The sequence below is a fragment of the Phyllobates terribilis genome, unplaced genomic scaffold, assembly GCF_046119375.1.
Source record: "Phyllobates terribilis strain yellow unplaced genomic scaffold, ASM4611937v1 Scaffold_130__1_contigs__length_5004896, whole genome shotgun sequence".
Classification (NCBI taxonomy): domain Eukaryota; kingdom Metazoa; phylum Chordata; class Amphibia; order Anura; family Dendrobatidae; genus Phyllobates; species Phyllobates terribilis.
The window spans coordinates 3,052,364-3,070,831 of NW_027362890.1; the positions used below are offsets into that span (position 1 = coordinate 3,052,364).

Below are 18,468 nucleotides of genomic sequence, written 5' to 3' on the forward strand. Positions count from 1 at the left end.
TAGCTTCAATATCTTGGTTACATCATCACCATCCTCATCTCACTACTCCGCAGTTTGATGGAAGAAAGTCTAGAATGTAAGAAATTAATCGTTAAGGACATGTTACTGCCAAGATCCTTATATGTTTTGAGGAGAAATAACACCAACTCTGCTCTTGAGTTTCCCAAAAAGTTAGTTACCACAAATGAAAATGTAAACCATACAGCCTTTTCCTTGCCCTGCAACAAACGAAGAAGATGGCCAGTCCCTTTTATTGTAGCAATATTCTCTTGCGCGACTACCCCACTCACACAGTAAGTTGGTGTCCAGTGTATCCACCCTGGAGACCAAATAAGAGGGCAACAACCGTAACGACATGTGTGAACAAGCACATGTAGGAGCTCCTGCAGAGCATCTAGCTATTTATCCGATATTGGACCTGATGACCATCCTGAAAATTGTCATACATCTACCAGATAACTTTCTGAGTGTGGAGGTGCTTTGCTCCAGGGGAAAAAATGACCAAGAAAAGCCACAGAGACTGTGGGAGAAGCAGGCTCTCAGCTCCAAGATGACACCACAGTCATCACACTGGAGACAGATTGAGCAGGGAAGATTAGCAGGAGGGAAGTGGTGGCGAGGCTGGAACAGTTTGCCTACACAGAAAGGCAGGTCTCAGCAGGTGACAGTGGCCATCTTATAACAGCTACCTTGCACCTGTGCATGGGCTCCAGAGTGGAGGAGTTGGGTGAGCAGGAGATGGGAGAGGCAGCCGCGTTGAAGGGGGCAAAAAGACTACAAAATTACATGTGGCACAATACTTACTGCCTCACTGCCTAATCTGCACCAATGGGACATACAGGTACCTGAGGAACCTACTTTAAAAGACGTTTTCATTGCAGTGGTACATTGTAAATTCTCTTTCTGCTTTGAATGTACATTTTGGTGGTCTTAACCCCTTTAAAGCCTGGGGTGTATTAGTACGCCCCAGGCCATCACCCCTGGTTCAGTGAGGGCTCTGGCGGTGAGCCCGGACTAAACCGAGCACATGTCTGCTGAGTATTACAGCTGACGTGTGCCCACAACAGCCGCGGGTGGAATCATGATCCAACCGCAGCTGTTAACCAGTTAAATGCCACTGTCAATCTATGACAGCGGCATTTAACAGCGCCGCACCGGAAGCGCGTCACTTACCCCGCCCATCGGTAACCCGTCATGTGATTGCGGGTCACTGATAGGTGGGCATGACAACCCTGGGTCTGCAGCAGACCCCAGTGGTTGTCATGTAATGATCGCTATGAGCGCCACCTAGTGGTTGGCAGTCATAGCACAGGAGCATTTCTGCTACATAAAGGTGATCTGTTCATCACCTCTATGTAGCAGAGGCGATCGGACAGTTGCTGCTTCTAGTCTCTTATGGAGACTATAAAAGCAAGCAAAAAGTGTAAAAAAAAATGTTTTTAAAAAAATTAAAAAAATATAAAAGTTTAAATCACCCCCCTTTCGCCCCATTCAAAATAAAATAATAATAAAAAACAACCCACATACACATATTTGGTATCGCCGCGTTCAGAATTGCCCGATCTATCAATATAAAAAAAAGAATTAATCCGAACAGTAAACGGCGTAACAAGAAAAAAATTCTAAATGCCAGAATTACGTTTTTTGGTTGCTGCAACATTGCAATAAAATGCAATAAGGGGCGATCAAAACATCGGATCTACCCCAAAATGGGGCCCCAGATTCCTAAAAATGGAGATGCTATGGGTCTCGGAAAATGGTGCCATTTTTTTTTTTTTTTACCAAACTTTGGATTTTTTTTCACCACTTAAATAAAAAAGAACCTATACATGTTTGGTATCTACAAACTCGTAATGAGCTGGAGAATAAGAATGATGGCAGGTCAGTTTTAGCATTCAGTGAACGTGGTAAAAAAAACAAAAAAACATCTGTGGTATTGCAATTTTTTTGCAATTTCACCGCACTTGGAAAATAAGCCCTCACACGGCCATATTGACCAAAAAATAAAAACGCTATGGCTCTGGGAACAAGGAGAGCAAAAAACGAAAATGCAAAAACAGAAAATCCCAGGGTCTTTAAGGGGTTAAAGATGAGATAGCAGGTATATGACACAAACTGCAGAAAATAGAGCAGGGGCAGTGGAAGTCAGAGTCAGCACCATTGATGATCAGATAGCCGATACAAGCAATGAGAGCTGGCTTGCAGCACAGCAAATATCAGCACTGCTGGCAGAAACAGATGATCTTGAAAATAGGTCAAGGCTCAATGATATACCACTTATTGGTGTGCCTGGAAAAATAGAAGGCTCCTTTCCTACTGAATTCTTTGAAAACTGGCTGAAATTAATAATCAGGCTTGAAACCTTAACCCCTTATAAGCTGTAGAACAAGCTCACAGGATGCCTACCCATCCTCTTCCTCCTGGGCTTCCACAAAGACCTGCGCTGGCTAAAGTTTTACCGGGACAGAGATATTATCCTGCGACAGGCAAGGGATCACCCAGATGTAACTATCAATGGGTCCAAAATCTCGATCTTTCCAGATTATTCTATAGAAGTGCAGAGACAAAGAGCCAGATTCATTGATATCAAAAAACATCTGAGAGATCTGCATGTTCCATATTCAATTATTATATTTAATAAACCTTTCTGAATTGACGTCTTCAATAAACCAGCAGCGCGGGAAGTATCCACAAATTTCTCCAGATCCTGATATTCATCAATTTTGACAAACCTATGGATCCGCAGCAACTGAACATCAAACTTAAAACACCAAAGAAAAGAATATGGATCAGGTTAGCACAATCTGATACAAATACTCTTAAATGTTTGTTGGATAAGACCCTATTTGCGCTACCTTCCTCTTTGTGTTTTTTCTTGGATACAGCAGCAATACCTTGGAACCGTCTCCCGGTCTGGCAATTGTCAAATGAGAGCCCGGCAGCAGAGGGAATTATCTATATATCTACATCATGGAATATTTTTACAATCGACTATCATCAAGGGAACGGCTCATGTTAGAAACTATTGGACAAACAGGTGGATTCATTATGGACATGGACAGTTCTACAAACTCATTTAGTGAGGAGGACACAAATGTTTTAAGAAACACTTTTTATCACTTCAAAGATGCATTAAAAGAGGAACTTCATTTTGGTCTGGATGCCCGGTTTTTAACTATATGGATGAAAAAATATGTCTGAGGGGCCTCAGGTTGGTACATACCTCTCCATTTCCTAATGACAATACGTTTACACTTGAATGGGACCCTAATTTAAATAATTGTATGCACATTATGTTAACATGTTTCCCTAAAAAGAGAACACAATTGTGTGAAACTGCAACTGAAAAAGTTCTATCTTTAGCTAAGGACTGTGAAGACCCGGTGTCTTCCGTGGGCAAAGAGACAGGGATGATTATCGTATTATAAAAAAGAAAGAAACACAAAGTGTGCCCCGAGTGATAGAGCAAAAATCTAAAAATTCTCTACATATACAACTAAAGGACAAGGCTAATGAATGTATTGATACAAACAAAAAAAAATATTGAAAAAAATGAAAATAAGATTGAACCGAAGATAACAAATAACAAAATAATTGAGATAGTCCTACCACAAAGAATTGAACCTTTATCAATTGCAACAGTTAAATCTACAAAAAGTACAGTGAGCAAGAGCAGAAATTTGACAAACACTCCTCCTATACAAAATTCAAATATACTACTTCCATCTTCTGAATGGAAAACCTCTACCTTCATTTTGGTTTTTAATGCAAAAAAACATCTAGACAACATTAGACTACATATAAATAGAATCAATGAAGAAAGGAAAAGAGCTTGTCTAAGTAAAAATGAAAAACGGAGACAACTAGTGGCAATAAACTAAATAAAAGTCTAATTCCACCTAAGGAAATTGAATCTCTTGCTCTAATCAAATTCTCAGATCCCATTTCTACTCCACTACTGTACCTCTCGATATATGACACTACATCAGACATTGTTTCCTCTACTAAAATAACAAGCAATACTATTTGTGAAGACCCGGGGTCTTCCGTGGGTGTAACGCTACTCAGACAACACAGGGTGATGGTAAAACAGCGTGGCAATACTTTATTGAACCACAAAGTGGACAATAAACACACAGAACAGTCCCAGCATATACCCAAGATGGTACAACATTACACAGTCTCACCCTTCCTTCTCCGCCCGCTTGGGATTGAACAGCTCCCACTTTGGAGACTTCCAGGGCCGACTACCTCAACCAGTTGCCCCCCCCCTGCTTCTGGTGGGTCACCACAGAGAGGAGGTAGCGGCAAGCATAGAAAGCTAGCAGTCCATCGAGGTACAGGACCAGGAGACCCAAGGGTCCCACCCTGGCCTCTCCGAGAGTTTCCATGGGCTCTAAGCGACCGGTGGGTCCCTCTTAGCAACCCCAAAACAACATATCCATGGGGCCAAGTGACTTCTTCGTCCTCTCCCAGACTCCCCAAAAGTATCCATGGTCTCTAATGGTTAATGGAGCAGATCCAAATCTTTTCAGTCAGGGCCAGTACCCTTAGGCTAGAATCATGTAGAATACAAATCTGTGTCTCTTTCGATAATGCCATGCAATCCATCTATTGTCCTGAAGGATGTCTCTCATTCTCCTTCTAAAGTCTTTCTGATGTTCCTTGATTCTCTGTCCCAAGACTCACTGCTACAAAAAACACATGTCCCTTCTGCTTCTCTTTGCTTCTGACTACAGACATCCCTGTTTATATTAATCTCTGTGTGAGGTCATCAGGCACAGGTAAGAGGTAATGGTGCAGGTCTCAGTTATTATTGAGCTAATCTATTTACATAGTTGGTATCACTGGGCTGTTGTAAAAAGCTGGCTTTTAGTACAATTAGCATATTAGCAAACAGCATTGTTTCCAAGAGGAGACCGCAATCAGGGTTAGACAAATACTAATCTGACCTTTAGAAATACACAAACATGTACAAGACAATTTAAACACAATAATGTACTGTAAACACAATAGTGTATTCTCTTGACTTAACAAATCTAATCTGGCTTATTAAGATTTTACTCTGTATCGTCACACTATTAGGCTGTGTGCCCACAATGCGTTTTTTAAGCGTTTCCGCAGCGGCAAAAACGCTTAAAAAATGCATGGTAGAAGGCCTGCCATGTTCCCCAATGATAGTCCGCATGTGCTGTGCACATGCTGTGAAAATTTCCGCTGCGGATTATCATTGCGGAAAAAAACGCAGCACTACCAATTATTTTGCAGAAATGCTGCGTTTTTGCCGCCATTGACTTGCATTAGACCGCATGGATTACGCATCACTGCATAAGTAGATGCGCATTCCATGCGTTCTAATGTGTGGATGGTACCCAGGTCTAGAGAAGAGGAGACTCTCCTCCGGACGTGGGTACCATTGAAAACTGTAAAAAAAAGAATAAAATAAAAAATAATAATATATATACTTACCTTCTGGCGGCCCGCGGTGCGCTCCTCCTTGCTTGGCAGCAGTTCGCGATGGAATGAAGGACCCGCGCTGACGTCAGAGTCATGTGACGGGTCATGCGACGCTGACGTCGGCAGGTCCTTCAGTGTACCGCAGCCGGGACGGTGAAGCAAGCCAGCGCGGGCCATCGGAGGGTAAGTATAGATTTATTTTTTTATTTTTTGACATTCTCTCGGGTCACAGTATATAAATCCATGCTGTTTGTATGGATTTATATAGTGTGACCAAGTTGACAAGCACTTTCCAAGTGATGCTGATCGCTTGGAAAGCGCTTGTCAACCCGCAAGCGGAAATGCAAGTGAAGAACGCTTCACATCCGCATGTCCCTGGCAGGAAAACGCATGTACAATCCGCATGTACAATCCGCATGCACAATCCGCATGTACAATCCGCATGTACAATCTGCATGTACAATCCACATGCACAATCCACATGTACAATCCGCATGCATTTTTTTCTGCCAGGGAGATGCAGAAACGCTCAGGAAAAAATCCTGAGCATTTCTGCATCGTGGGCACATAGCCTTATAGTGGAAAATACCACAACTGGTACTAAAGGTCTGGTATCTTTTTTACCCCGGGCTATATCTCTCAAGAAAGGGCAATTAGCCAATACTTCTCCCCCAAACCAGGGAAAAGAAAAAAAACTACTAGAAGAACGTGAGGAGGAAGAAGAAAAAAAAAGAAAAGAGGGAAAATAAACCTACCCCAAGCCCCAAACAATAATACCCACAAATGTTTTAATCTGTCGACTACCTTTTATCAAATGATGAGAAATTAATATTATCAAAAGAACTTTCCTTTTGTCCCACAAACAAACCCAAAGACTTTGATCTTTTTTTTAAATCTTTAGGTATTTACGAGGAAAATTACACTGAGAAGACATTTTACAATAAAAGTGCGAGAACAGCCTGTTGTTTCTTTATCACAAACTGTTTTCCAATTTCATGTGAATGTAAAAACAAAATCCAATTGTTATCCAATAGAGAGTGAGGGACATCACATTAGCACCTTCCATGATATAGTTCTTGATAAATTAAAAGAACTTACAATTAAAGGAGGTCCACCACAAAAAATAAAAATAATCTTTCAATATCTGAGAAGAAAGCCCTACAATCCTTATGTATTAATGACAACTTAGTCATTAGAGCTGCTGATAAAGGGGGTATAGTAATACAAAACTGCACAGATTATTGCAAAGAAGTATGCAGAATAATATCAGAAGTATAATACTATCGGAAAATTCCTTCAGACCCATTACCTAAAGTGATAGTAATATATAATAATTTGATCAACAGAGCAATGGAGGAAAATATATTAAATCTAAAAGAAAAAAAGTTTCTCAATCAAAAATCCCACTACTCCCTTCTTTTATCACCTTCCAAAAATCCATAAGAGTCTTCCCAGTCCCCCTGGGAGACCTATAGTATAAGGCATTGGATCTCTGACTAGCAATCTGTCAGAATATATTGACAAAATAATGCAGGATCATGTGTCAAAATTACCTAGCCATCTAAAAGATTCTACACATCTAACTCCACTTCTACAAGTGATACAATGGGAACCGAATTATGCTTTTCTCACTTTAGATGTATCATCTTTATATTCAAATATATCATATCAGATTGACATGTTTAAAAAAAAAATTGACGGATGTCAGATTGTCCAGTAGACAAAAATAATTCATCTACACAGGGCTATCCTTTATTTTAAAAAAATAATTATTTTACATTTGAAGGTGAACATTACCATTAGACACGAGGCACTGCGATGGGTTCAAAGGTCGCACCAACCTACGCAAATCTATTCATGGGGGTATTTGAGGAGATGTTTATTAAAAAAAAAAAATTGAAAAAGTATATAACTTTATATAAAAAATAGCAAAAGGCAATGGTACTTACCAGCCAAGATTTCAATAAAAATGCACACCAGCCGGCCCCCTTTTGTTAGAAGTAGGTAGCACAGGTGCGGAATGCTGATGAACAATCACTCTCATCCCCTCTCACTGGAGGAGCAACTGCCTAGCACTAAAACTGCACACAGATGAAACTTGGAGTAGGGTGCAATTCACACACATGCGGCACCGTGCCTAGTCAGCATCCTATTACAAGCCCCTGCTATTCGATTAGGCGGGATGCCCGGCACCCTATCCGTGCATCGCAGAGGTGCAAAGCCCCAACTCACAAGGTCACCATTAATGGGCCTGGCTGCGCCCTGGCAGATAAAAAAAGTGCATTCTACTCTGTGGAGGCCAATGGGGAGTGCATTCTACTCTGTGGAGGTCGAAGGGGAGTGCATTCTACTCTGGAGGCCGATGGGGAGTGCATTCTACTCTGTGGGGGCCGATAGGGAGTGTCGCGCATGATGATGGAATTGGATACATCGGTCTGGGGAACAACGCACATGATGGGATGAGGTACACCGGTCTGGGGAACATCGCACATGATGATGGGATTAGATACACTGGTCTGTGGAGTATCGTGCATGATGATGTGATTAGATACACGGGTCTGGGGAGTATAACACATTCAGGGATTAGATAGTTTTTCACTTTATGCTGTATTTCTTACTTGAAGTTGTGATAATCTGATCTCTACTATACATAGCAAAATACACATGCGCTCATACACACAGGAAAACAGAAAAATTCTCACACACAGGAAAATACGCAGGCTCACACACACCAAAAAATGCACACGCACGCTTGCACACAGAAAAATACACATGCACTCTCATACACACAGGAAAAAACACATGCACGCTCATACACACAGAAAAATACACATGTGGTGTAATACATGACCCCGCTCCGTCCACTTCTATAGGTGCAGGGGTGTAATAAGATAGAATAGATAAATGTCCTGTAAATATATAATTTCACATGCCCCTACATATAATAAACTTACCTTTCATGTGGCACTAAAAGGTGTTTACCCTAATAAATGAAAAAAAACAGCGCCTATTTTTGGTAACCAGCCAAGGTAAAGCAGACAGCTGTGGGTTTATATTATCAGGCTGGAAAGGTACCTGGTTATTGGGCCCTACCCAACCTAAAAATAACAGCCCGCAGTCGCACCAGAAGTGTCGCATCACATTAGATGCGAGAATTCTGGCGCTTTGTCCGCCTCTTCCTGATTGCCATGGTGTGGTGGCAATCAGGGTAATGGTAGTTGGGGTTGATGACAGCTGTGATTTGTCAAAAATCATAGCTGCCATCAACACCAGTAACGGAGAGGCATCTATCAGACACTCCGACTACTAACCCACTAATGGAAAAAAAACCAGAAAGATAAATGTTATTTGAATAAAGACTCCCCGATACTTACCCTGGTTCACCAATTTATTTTTGAAAAAAAAAAAAAATCCCAAGCAGGTCCGACATAGTCCATAGTGTTCCCATGACGATCCCTGAATCCGACGTCAAAAGGCTATGGAGCCTTTTTCAGAGAACGAGGGTTTATAGGCCGTAGCAGCAGCCCATCTGAGGCCCACTGCGCTCCACAAGACCCGACGGCTGTGATGAGCAGTGGCGTCAGTAACTACACCGCTCATCAGAGTCGCAGAGCCCTTTGCAAAATGGCCCCATATAGTGCCCCACAGTATAATGGCCCCTTACAGTGCCCCACAGTCTAATGGCACCATATAGTCCTCTATACAGTATAATGGCCCCATATAGTGCCCTACATAATAATGGCGCCATATAGTGACCTACACTATAATGGCCCCATATAGTGCACTACAGTATAATGGCCCCATATAGTGCACCATACTATAATGTGCCTCACATATTGCTCCACAGTGTAATGTTGTCATATAGTGCCCCACAGTAGAATGTGCCCCATAAAGTGCATCCTGGTGTATATGGCCCCCATCATCTTTCTCCCAGCATGTGTGGCCCCCATCATCCACCTCCCTGCGTGTATGGCCCCCACCATCCACCTCCCGGTGTGTATGGCCCCCATCATCCTCCTCCCTGCGTGTATGGCCTCCATCCTCCTCCTCCCTGCGTGTATGGCCCCCATCCTCCTCTTCCCTGCGTGTATGGCCTCCATCCTCCTCCTCCCTGCGTGTATGGCCTCCATTTTCCACCCAGCATGTATGGCCACCATCCTCTTCCCCCGGGCGTGCATGGCCTCCATCATCATCCTCCCGGCGTCCATGGCCCCAATCATCCTCCTCTGTGTCTTCCTAAACTTAATCTCCCAATGCAGTACAGACCCACAGGGAAATTAAAACCCTTTTGGTTGCAGGTTATAGATCTTAAGGGGAAAATTGAAGGGGAACTAAAGGAGTATCTTGTGATTAATAAAAATACAATTTATTTTTTATATGTATGGGAAGCCATGAAGGCCGACCTTAGAGGAATATTTATAAAAGAAATCTCAGCAGCTAAATCCCGGACTAAGCAGCAGGATCAGTTGGTGTTTCAGGAATTGGGAGCTGCAGAGAGTGCGATGATTACAGATCCAACGCCGGCTGCGCAAAACAGAAAGCAGCTCAGGACCTGCTGAATCAGGGAACATTGCAGCTGCAGGAAGGAAGAAGCTGTTTCACAAGGTGCAATAACGTGAAGAGGGGGAAAAGCAGGTTAATTATATCTGTGATAGCTGCTGCCCAGAGGGACTCGGCCTTTATATCCAGTCTGGAGACTAGGGAGGATAATGTGTACAGTCCACAGTGGACATACTGAAAGTGTTGGAGGAATACTATGCAAAGTTGTATACTTCTCAGGCTCAACTCTCAGAAGAACAGACCCTGACCTTCCTAGATAAAGCTCAGCTCCCGCTCCTTTCCTTAGACTCTCAGAATTTATTAGATGAACTACTTGATATAGAAGAGTTAGAATGGGCACTGAGCTCAATGGCCAACGATAAAGCACCGGGAATGGACAGTCTTCCAGTGGAAGTATATAAGAGATATAAGGAAGTATTACTACCAGTATTATTGGAGGTATACAATTCGAAGGAGGATCATTGCCACATCCATGCATGAAGCCATAATTACAGTGTTACCTAAATAAGGCAAGGCCCCAGCATGCCGGCATCCTATAGACTCATCTCTCTTTTAACAGTAGACGTCAAACTTCTTGCTAACAGACTCTCAAAAGTAATCTCAATAATACACCCCGATCAGTCTGGGTTTATGCCTGATATGTCCACCACAATCAATCTCAGAAGGCTTTATATTAATATACAAGCAAGGGCTGATAATATTGGTCAAAGGGGGATCCTGTCTTTGGACGCAGCTAAGGCCTTAGACCAGGGGTCTCAAACACGCGGCCCGCGGGCCGCATGCGGCCCCTGAGGCTGCTTTATGCGGCCCGCAGGCACAGACCCCTTGACGATCCCGACCAGGTCCAGGAGGAGCCGCCGACAGCAGCGCTGCATTGCCGCACAGAGACTGTTTCCCAGCACTGCATTTCCAATGCCAGCCGCTGGCCAATCAGAGGCCAGCAGCTGATATCTGCGTGTCGGCGCAGCGAGTATGACGTCATTGCCATACGCAGCTATCAGCTGCTGGCCTCTGATTGGCCGGCGGCTGGCATTGGAAATGCAGTGCTGGGAAACAGTCTCTGTGCGGCAATGCAGCGCTGCTGTCGGCGGCTCCTCCTGGACCAGGTCGGGATCGTCAAGGGGTCGGACTCTGTGGTGCCTGCGGGCCACATCTGCAGGAAGGCCGCCGAGGGAACGGAGGACAGGTGAGAATCCATCTTTTTTTTTTTTTTCTATTTTATGTGTGTGAAGAACAGGGGGCACATAGCCACAAGAGGGGACCTGAATGGGCCACATAGCCACAAGATGGGGACCTGGATGGGGCACATAGCCACAAGAGGGGACCTGGATGGGGCACATAGCCACAAGATGGGACCTGAATGGGGCACATAGCCACAAGATGGGGACCTGGATGGGGCACATAGCCACAGGATGGGGACCTGGATGGGGCACATAGCCACAGGATCGGGACCTGGATGGGGCACATAGCCACAAGATGTGGACCTGGATGGGGCACATAGCCACAGGATGGGGACCTGGATGGGGCACATAGCCACAGGATGGGGACCTGGATGGGGCACATAGCCACAGGATGGGGACCTGGATGGGGCACATAGCCACAGGATGGGGACCTGGATGGGGCACATAGCCACAGGATGGGGACCTGGATGGGGCACATAGCCACAGGATGGGGACCTGGATGGGGCACATAGCCACAGGATGTTTGCCATTATTACTATATGATGCTAATTGTAAGACAATATTACTGAATGTGGCCAATTGGGGGAAACAAAATTGTAAAAATCAAAAAAATAAAAATAAAGCATGAAAAAATATTGGGCACTAAAAATGCTGTTTTATATGTAAACTAAAGTAAACACAAAAAAGTGCACGTTTATTATCACCACATCCATAACGACCCAAGCTATAAAAAAAATAAACACGGAAAAAATGTTCAAAAGGTGTATACAAAAAAAAATGGTGTCACATTGAACAAAGAATGCGGCCCCCCAAATTCAAATTTTTTCCATGTGCGGCCCATATACCCAGCCGAGTTTGAGACCCCTGCCTTAGACAGTGTAGAATGGCAATATTTGTGAGCTACATTGCGGCAGATGGACAAATTTATATGATGGGTGCAACTGCTTTATTCGGACTCAAAGGCCAAAATACGGGCGAATGGCTCTATGGCTAATCGATTTTTTGTTGCACAGAAGTAAAAGACAAGGGTGCCCCCTGTCTATCATTGTTTTCAATAGCAACTGAACCTCTTGCGGCAGAAATTAGTAAAATGTCTGAGATAAATGGATTTAAATATGGGACCAAGGAAGAGAAGGTGGCATTGTTTGCCGATGATTTACGATTATTCCTTGGGGATGCTCGGAGGTCTCTGGAGAGCATGATGGCAACTATCTCTAGCTGACTTATTCCTTCCAAAGACCATACTAAGGACTAGGGAGCAATTAATACGGGTGGAGAAATGGCCATTCGGGCAAACAGGAAAGAGAAAGGAAAATTCAAAAAAATGGGGATGATCACGATAATTACAATAAAATGGCGAAGTTCCAGCAGACTGACTGATACGACTGTTAGGCCACAACTCCACTGTCAGTATTTGGTCAGTATTTTTCCTCGGGAGTGGAAGCCAAAACCAGGTGAAGAACAATCAGAGTAAAGGTATAATAGAAAAAAGTCACCAATTCTACATTTATCACCCCCTCCCGGTTTTGGCTACCACTCCTGAGAAAAAATACTGGCCAAATACTAATAGTGGGGCGGTGGCCTTAAAGGCAAACTCAGCAAGAAGTAAGAATGAAGTCACAACAAAACACTGAGCTGCAACAAAACACCTTAAAATTTGTTACAGAGATTGATTAGTCCTTTCTGTCTGACCATTGGTTTCAGGGTGGTAGGCACAGGAAAATAAATGAATTCCCAGTTTATTACAAAAATCTCTGCAGAATTTGGAGACAAATTGAACTCCCCTATCAAACACAGTGTTAAGAGGGATCCCATGTACCCTTACTGTATGAGAAATAAAAAACCTGGAGAACGTCTCTGCATTAGGTAATCCTCTGACAAAGGAATAAAATGAGCCCGTTTAATGAATCAGTCAACGACCACCCAAAGACAATCTTTCCACAAGACAGAGGCAAATCTGTGATGAAATCCATGGACAGATGAGTTCACTGTCTTTCTGGAATTGCAATGGAGCCAATACTCCAACCGGACTGCTATGACAGACTTTAGCGCGTGTGCAAACTTCCCAAGCTGATACAAAATTTTTAATATAATTATAATTATACATAGATGGCCACCAAAAAAGGCTAGTACTAGCTTTCTGCATAGCTGTGAACCGCAGATGACCACTCATGATTAAATCATGAAACTCCTGCAACAGACGCAATCTTAGGTACACAGCTACAAATAATTTGGACCTAGGCGTGGCGAAAAGAGCAAACAATAGTGTTCTGCCTTCCTCCACGTATGATGCTGTGGGGGATTTAGCTTAACCCTCATTCATACTCAATTAAATAGACTGTAGCGTTCTGCAATCTTGATTTAATGGTGATGGTATGAACTTGATAGTGTGGTAAAAACTATAACACAATACAAAATGATGACAGTCAGTACTGGGTACATTAAAGAAACTAGCACTAACATAGTGATAATACAGGTTACAGTAAACAGGAATAAATGAGGTAAAGATCACAGCCACAGGCTCTATTCTATACAGAATGCATCAACCTGAGTACAGTGCAAGAGGCATTAACTAAATGGTATATCTCAGAGCACAATACACTTCACTTTACAGTATTTCACACAAAACATGAAACTGTATTTGCTCTTACCGGAATCATCTGACAAGGGAAAAGTTGTAGAGAGTGTAGAGCCAGTCACACGTCTTATCTGCTTCCCTGAAAGCCAGGAAAACTGATTACAGGAACTCTTTCACCCTGAGGAAGGAGGGGGGCTTTCCCTCAGCACACATTATTCTTAAAGGGGACAGACTCTTGTGACTATAAGAGTATTACTAGATGATGTGCAGCTTCTAAACAACATAAACAGACAACTGGTGACCTCTACAGGTCGCAACTAGAATAACTCTATGAACATTCCCTTAGCTGCTCATGAGTAGACAGAACACTCCCAGCTTGGCATCAATGGATGCCACCATTTGACTCTTTCGGGGAAAGCAGCAGCACGAGTTCAGTAACTGGCCTGAGGAACAGTTAGTTCTCTCCAAGCTTACCCACTCTAACCTCCACTTTGCATACTTTCCCATCCCATCAAAGGATTTGGTGACTAGGCCGAGTGGCCACTCGTTTCGATGCGATTGACTGTTTTTCACGAATACAACATCGCCGGGTTTGATGTTAGGATGGTCTTTCTGCCACTTCTTCCTGGTTTGTAGAGTGGAGAGATACTGTTTTCTCCATCTGTCCCAAAAGGCATTAGACATGCTTTGTACTTGCCTCCATTGTGTTCTGTAGAGGTCTTTGTCGTTGAACTCTCCAAGTGGAGCACTTGGGACACAGGTTTCCTGTGTGAGCAATACTGCAGGAGTAAAGACTATCGGGTCTCCAGAATCGCTGGAAAGTGCTGTCAGCGGCCTGGCATTTATGATATCTGAGACTTCAGCCAAGAATGTAATCAAACTTTCATGTGTGAGTCTCGTGTTCACTTGCAAGAAGATAGCACGCAAAATACTAGACTATCCCTATCATCCTTTCCAAGGCACCTCCCATGTGCGAATAATGTGGTAGGTTGAAAGTCCAAGTGCATCCTTGCTCACCTAAGTACATTTCTACATTAGTAACGTCTAGATTGGAAGGGATTTGGAGTTGTCTGGCTGCTCCAACGAAGTTCGTGCCTCTGTCAGAGCGAATATGCTTCGCAGGGCCTCTGATCGCGATGAAGCTTCGAAGTGCATTTATGAAGCTCGATGTGTCCATAGATTCGATTACTTCAATATGGACAGCTCTGATGGACAGACATGTGAATAGAACTGCCCAACACTTTGCTTCGGCATGGACTTTCCTAGTGCGTCATGTAGCTACGGACCAAGGGCCGAAAACGTCTAGTCTGACGTTGGTGAACGGGGGTTCAGTACTAAGTCTGTCGGGTGGAAGATTGGCCATCTTCTGCTTTTGAAACATGGAGTTTCAATGCCATGCCATGAAGTGTGCGGCACGTAACACAGTTAAAGATGAGTTTGCTTACTCTTCTCTTCGCTCCAATTATCCATAGTCCGGTAGGTAGGTTCACTTCGGTAAACAAACATCCTTGGTGTCTCACTAGGACATGATGATGTTGTATGAGAAGGGTTGTGACATGATGACGTCCCGGAACTATTACCGGGTGTTTCTCTGAAACTTCTATCTTGGCTTCTTGAAGGCAGCCACTTATTCTCAACAGTCCGTTTTGGTCGACTATCGGGTCGAGCTTCTTCAGCACGCTGTCTCTAAAAACAGGTTGTCCCTTGTTGAGGTTGTCTATTTCTTTGTCCTAGACTTCCCTTTGTACTACATGAAGTATTGTAATCTTGGCCTTTTCTAGGCTGGGGGCGGTGAATGCATGTTTGCAGTGATGTTAACCTTTACAAGGTCTCTGACTCGTAGGTATTGCAGACTTGTAGGACTGAGCCACGTGAAGTAGGCAAGTGATGGATTGAATGAGTAACTTCCAGGTTGAGAACCTGCTGAACCGATGAGATTCAAGGCGATGACCTGAAATCACTGTATGTAGGACAGACACTTGAGAACGAAGCTCTTTGTCGGCATCCGGATCCACTAGTTCGATTGTATCAGGCTTGCTGCGATGGGGCATCGAATAGTACAAGGAGGAAAGGCCTGTGAACCACGTAGTGTCCTTAAGATGACTGGGTGCGACGGATCTAGTTGCATAGTCTGCAGGATTGTGGTGAGTAGACACGTAGTGCTACTGATTAGGGCAAATGGATCTTCTTATCCTCAGTACCCGATTGCTAACGTAGACGTAGAAGCATCGCGTCTCGTTGCAGATGTATCCCAGTACCACCTTGCTATCCGTGTAGAATTTGGAATTTTTGATCTGCATATTCAACCCATACGAGATAAGTTTGGCCACCTCAACTGCAAGGATGGCAGCACAGAATTCCAGTCTGGGTATCGTGTGTTCACGGAGTGGCGCCAGCTTTGTCTGACTCAAGACGAACCCGATATGGCTTTGTTCGTTCTCGTCTGTGGTCTTTAGATACCCTACTGCTGCGATCGCTTTGACTGATGTGTCACAGAAGATACAAAGTCTTTGAGTCTTGACTTCTGAGGATGGCACGAGAGCATAGGGCCGTTTCACACGAAGGTCGGTCAAGGCTTCAAGAGACTTCCTCCACTCTGTCCACAAGTCTGCCTTTTCTGCTGGGAGTGGATCATCCCAATCAAACTTCCCTTGGGTGAAGTCTCTCAGCATCATTTTGCCTTGGATAGTTACTGGAGTTACGAACCCCAAGGGGTCGTACAGGTTATTCACGAAGGAAAGAACTCCTCTGCGCATGAAGGGTTTCTTGTCTTTGTTGATCTGAAAGGCGAAGGCATCAGTCTTCAAATCCCAAAGCAATCCTAGGCTCCGCTGCATGGGAAGGGAGTTGATGCTTAGGTCTAAGTCCTTCAGATCACTGGAATAGTCTTGAAAAGGAAAGGCTTCCATCAATTCTCTGCTGTTGGAAGCGATGTTATGTAACCTCAGGTTAGACAGAGCGAGCATTTCTTGAGCCCTCTTCAGGAGGCTGATTGCAACCTCGTTTGTTGGTGTGGACTTCAGACAGTCGTCAACGTAGACGTCATTTTCTACTAAGGATCTGACATCTGATCCGTACCTTTCTTCACCCTCTTTGGCAGAATTTCGAAGGCTGTAGATATCGACTGCTGGGGAGGGACTGTTTCCGAAGATGTGGACCCTCATCCGGTACTCTGTGATGTCCTTATCGGGGTCGTTATCATGGTACCAGAAGAACCTCAAGTAGTTTCTGTGGTCCTCCTTGACAAGGAAACAGTGGAACATCTGTTATATGTCAGCCATAAATGCCATCGTATCTCTGCAGAAACAGAGTAGCACCTCTAGGAGCCTGTTGTTGAGGTCTGAGCCTGACAGTAGGACATCTTTAGACGAGAAGTCTTCTCATTTTGTGCTTTAGTCGAATACCACTCTTATCTGACCTGGCTTCTTAGGATGGTATGCTCCGAAGATGGGTAAGTACCAACACTCCTCTGAATGCCGAAGTGCAGGTGCAATCTCCGCGTGGTTGTTCTGGAATATCTTCCCCATGAAGGTAAAGAAATGTTCCTTCGTCTCAGGCGACTTCTGAAGCTTGTGTCCGAGGGAGATGAATCGACTGTAGGGCAGTTCCCTGTTGTTGGGTAGACGTCTTCTCCGGGGTAAGAATAGTAGAGGTGCGACCCAACTGTTTGACTTGTCTTTGACTATCTCTCGATCCATTATATCCAATAACATCCTGTCTTCTATGGACACCGCTGTCTTGTTGTCTTCCTTTGTCCTGTGGAAAACTGCACATCCTATGTGGTCTTGTTCACCTTCTCAGGCGTGGTCTTCGTTGGAAGGAGATGAGAAAGGGCAAGGCAGGTGAGTGCTGCTTGGTAACTCCTTTACCAGCAGACTATTTGGACATGGCTGGAAGAGAGATGGATGTCCATTTTCTAGCTCGCTGGTGAGCATACTGTTGACTGAGGTCAGCTTGTGTGCTCCTCCTAGACAGACGTCTCCTATTATGACCCAACCAAGGTCAAGCCTCTGTGCGTACAGAGCGTTCTGGAAGCCATTGATAGACTCTAGACTTGTGGACTCTTAGTATATCTCTTCCCAATAGTAAAGCTATTTGAGCTTCTGGGTCCAACTCAGGTATCAGGTGAGCTATACATTTCAGATGGGGGTGATGTATCGCCACCTCCGGTGAAGGTGTCTCAGACCTGTTGTCGGGAATTTGGTTGCACTCCAGGATGGTCGGTAGCGATAGGCAGGTCTGGCCATCTATGCACTCCACTTTGTATCCGGTAGCTTTCCTCCCCGCCGTTTCAACGTTACCTAAATACATGTTTTCAGGGTGTAGGGAGAACCGGGGCCTACAACGCTGAAATTATCAAAGAAGATGGACTTGGCTAAAGACCTGTTACTTTGGTCATCCAGGATCGCGTATATCTTGATCGCTTTGTCCCTGTGGCCTGCTGGGTAGATTCGGACAAGGCAGATTTTTGAACAGGATCTTCCTCCCATGAGCCCTCCGCAGATCTCTGCACATTTAGAGGTGACCTCGGGGGTGCCTTCGTCAGTGTTGTTCTGTCTCCCATCGTGCTCCTCTGGCTGCGACAGCACTCGAGAGGGTTGTCCAGGGTGCAAGGCTGTATTGTGATCCGTGCTGCTGCATTCTGCACATTTCACGCTGGCTTCACAGTTCCTGGCAAGGTGAGAGGTTGTG

At 44.2% G+C, this 18,468-nt stretch overlaps 1 protein-coding gene across 2 annotated transcripts in view; it reads left to right on the forward strand.

The window, feature by feature from the left end:
* The first annotated feature begins 306 nt into the window (after positions 1 to 306).
* Positions 307 to 18,468, forward strand: part of LOC141203910 (uncharacterized) — a 60,409-nt gene continuing 42,247 nt past the window's right edge. Inside the window, exons 1-2 of one of the 2 annotated variants that reach the window (XM_073663881.1) lie at positions 307 to 2,793; positions 2,886 to 3,211. In XM_073663881.1, the coding sequence (XP_073519982.1) occupies positions 3,180 to 3,211 (32 nt within the window). In that variant the 5' untranslated portion in view covers positions 307 to 2,793; positions 2,886 to 3,179. Of the gene's footprint in view, positions 3,212 to 18,468 lie in introns of both variants that reach the window. The other variant, XM_073663882.1, reaches the window with a different exon arrangement.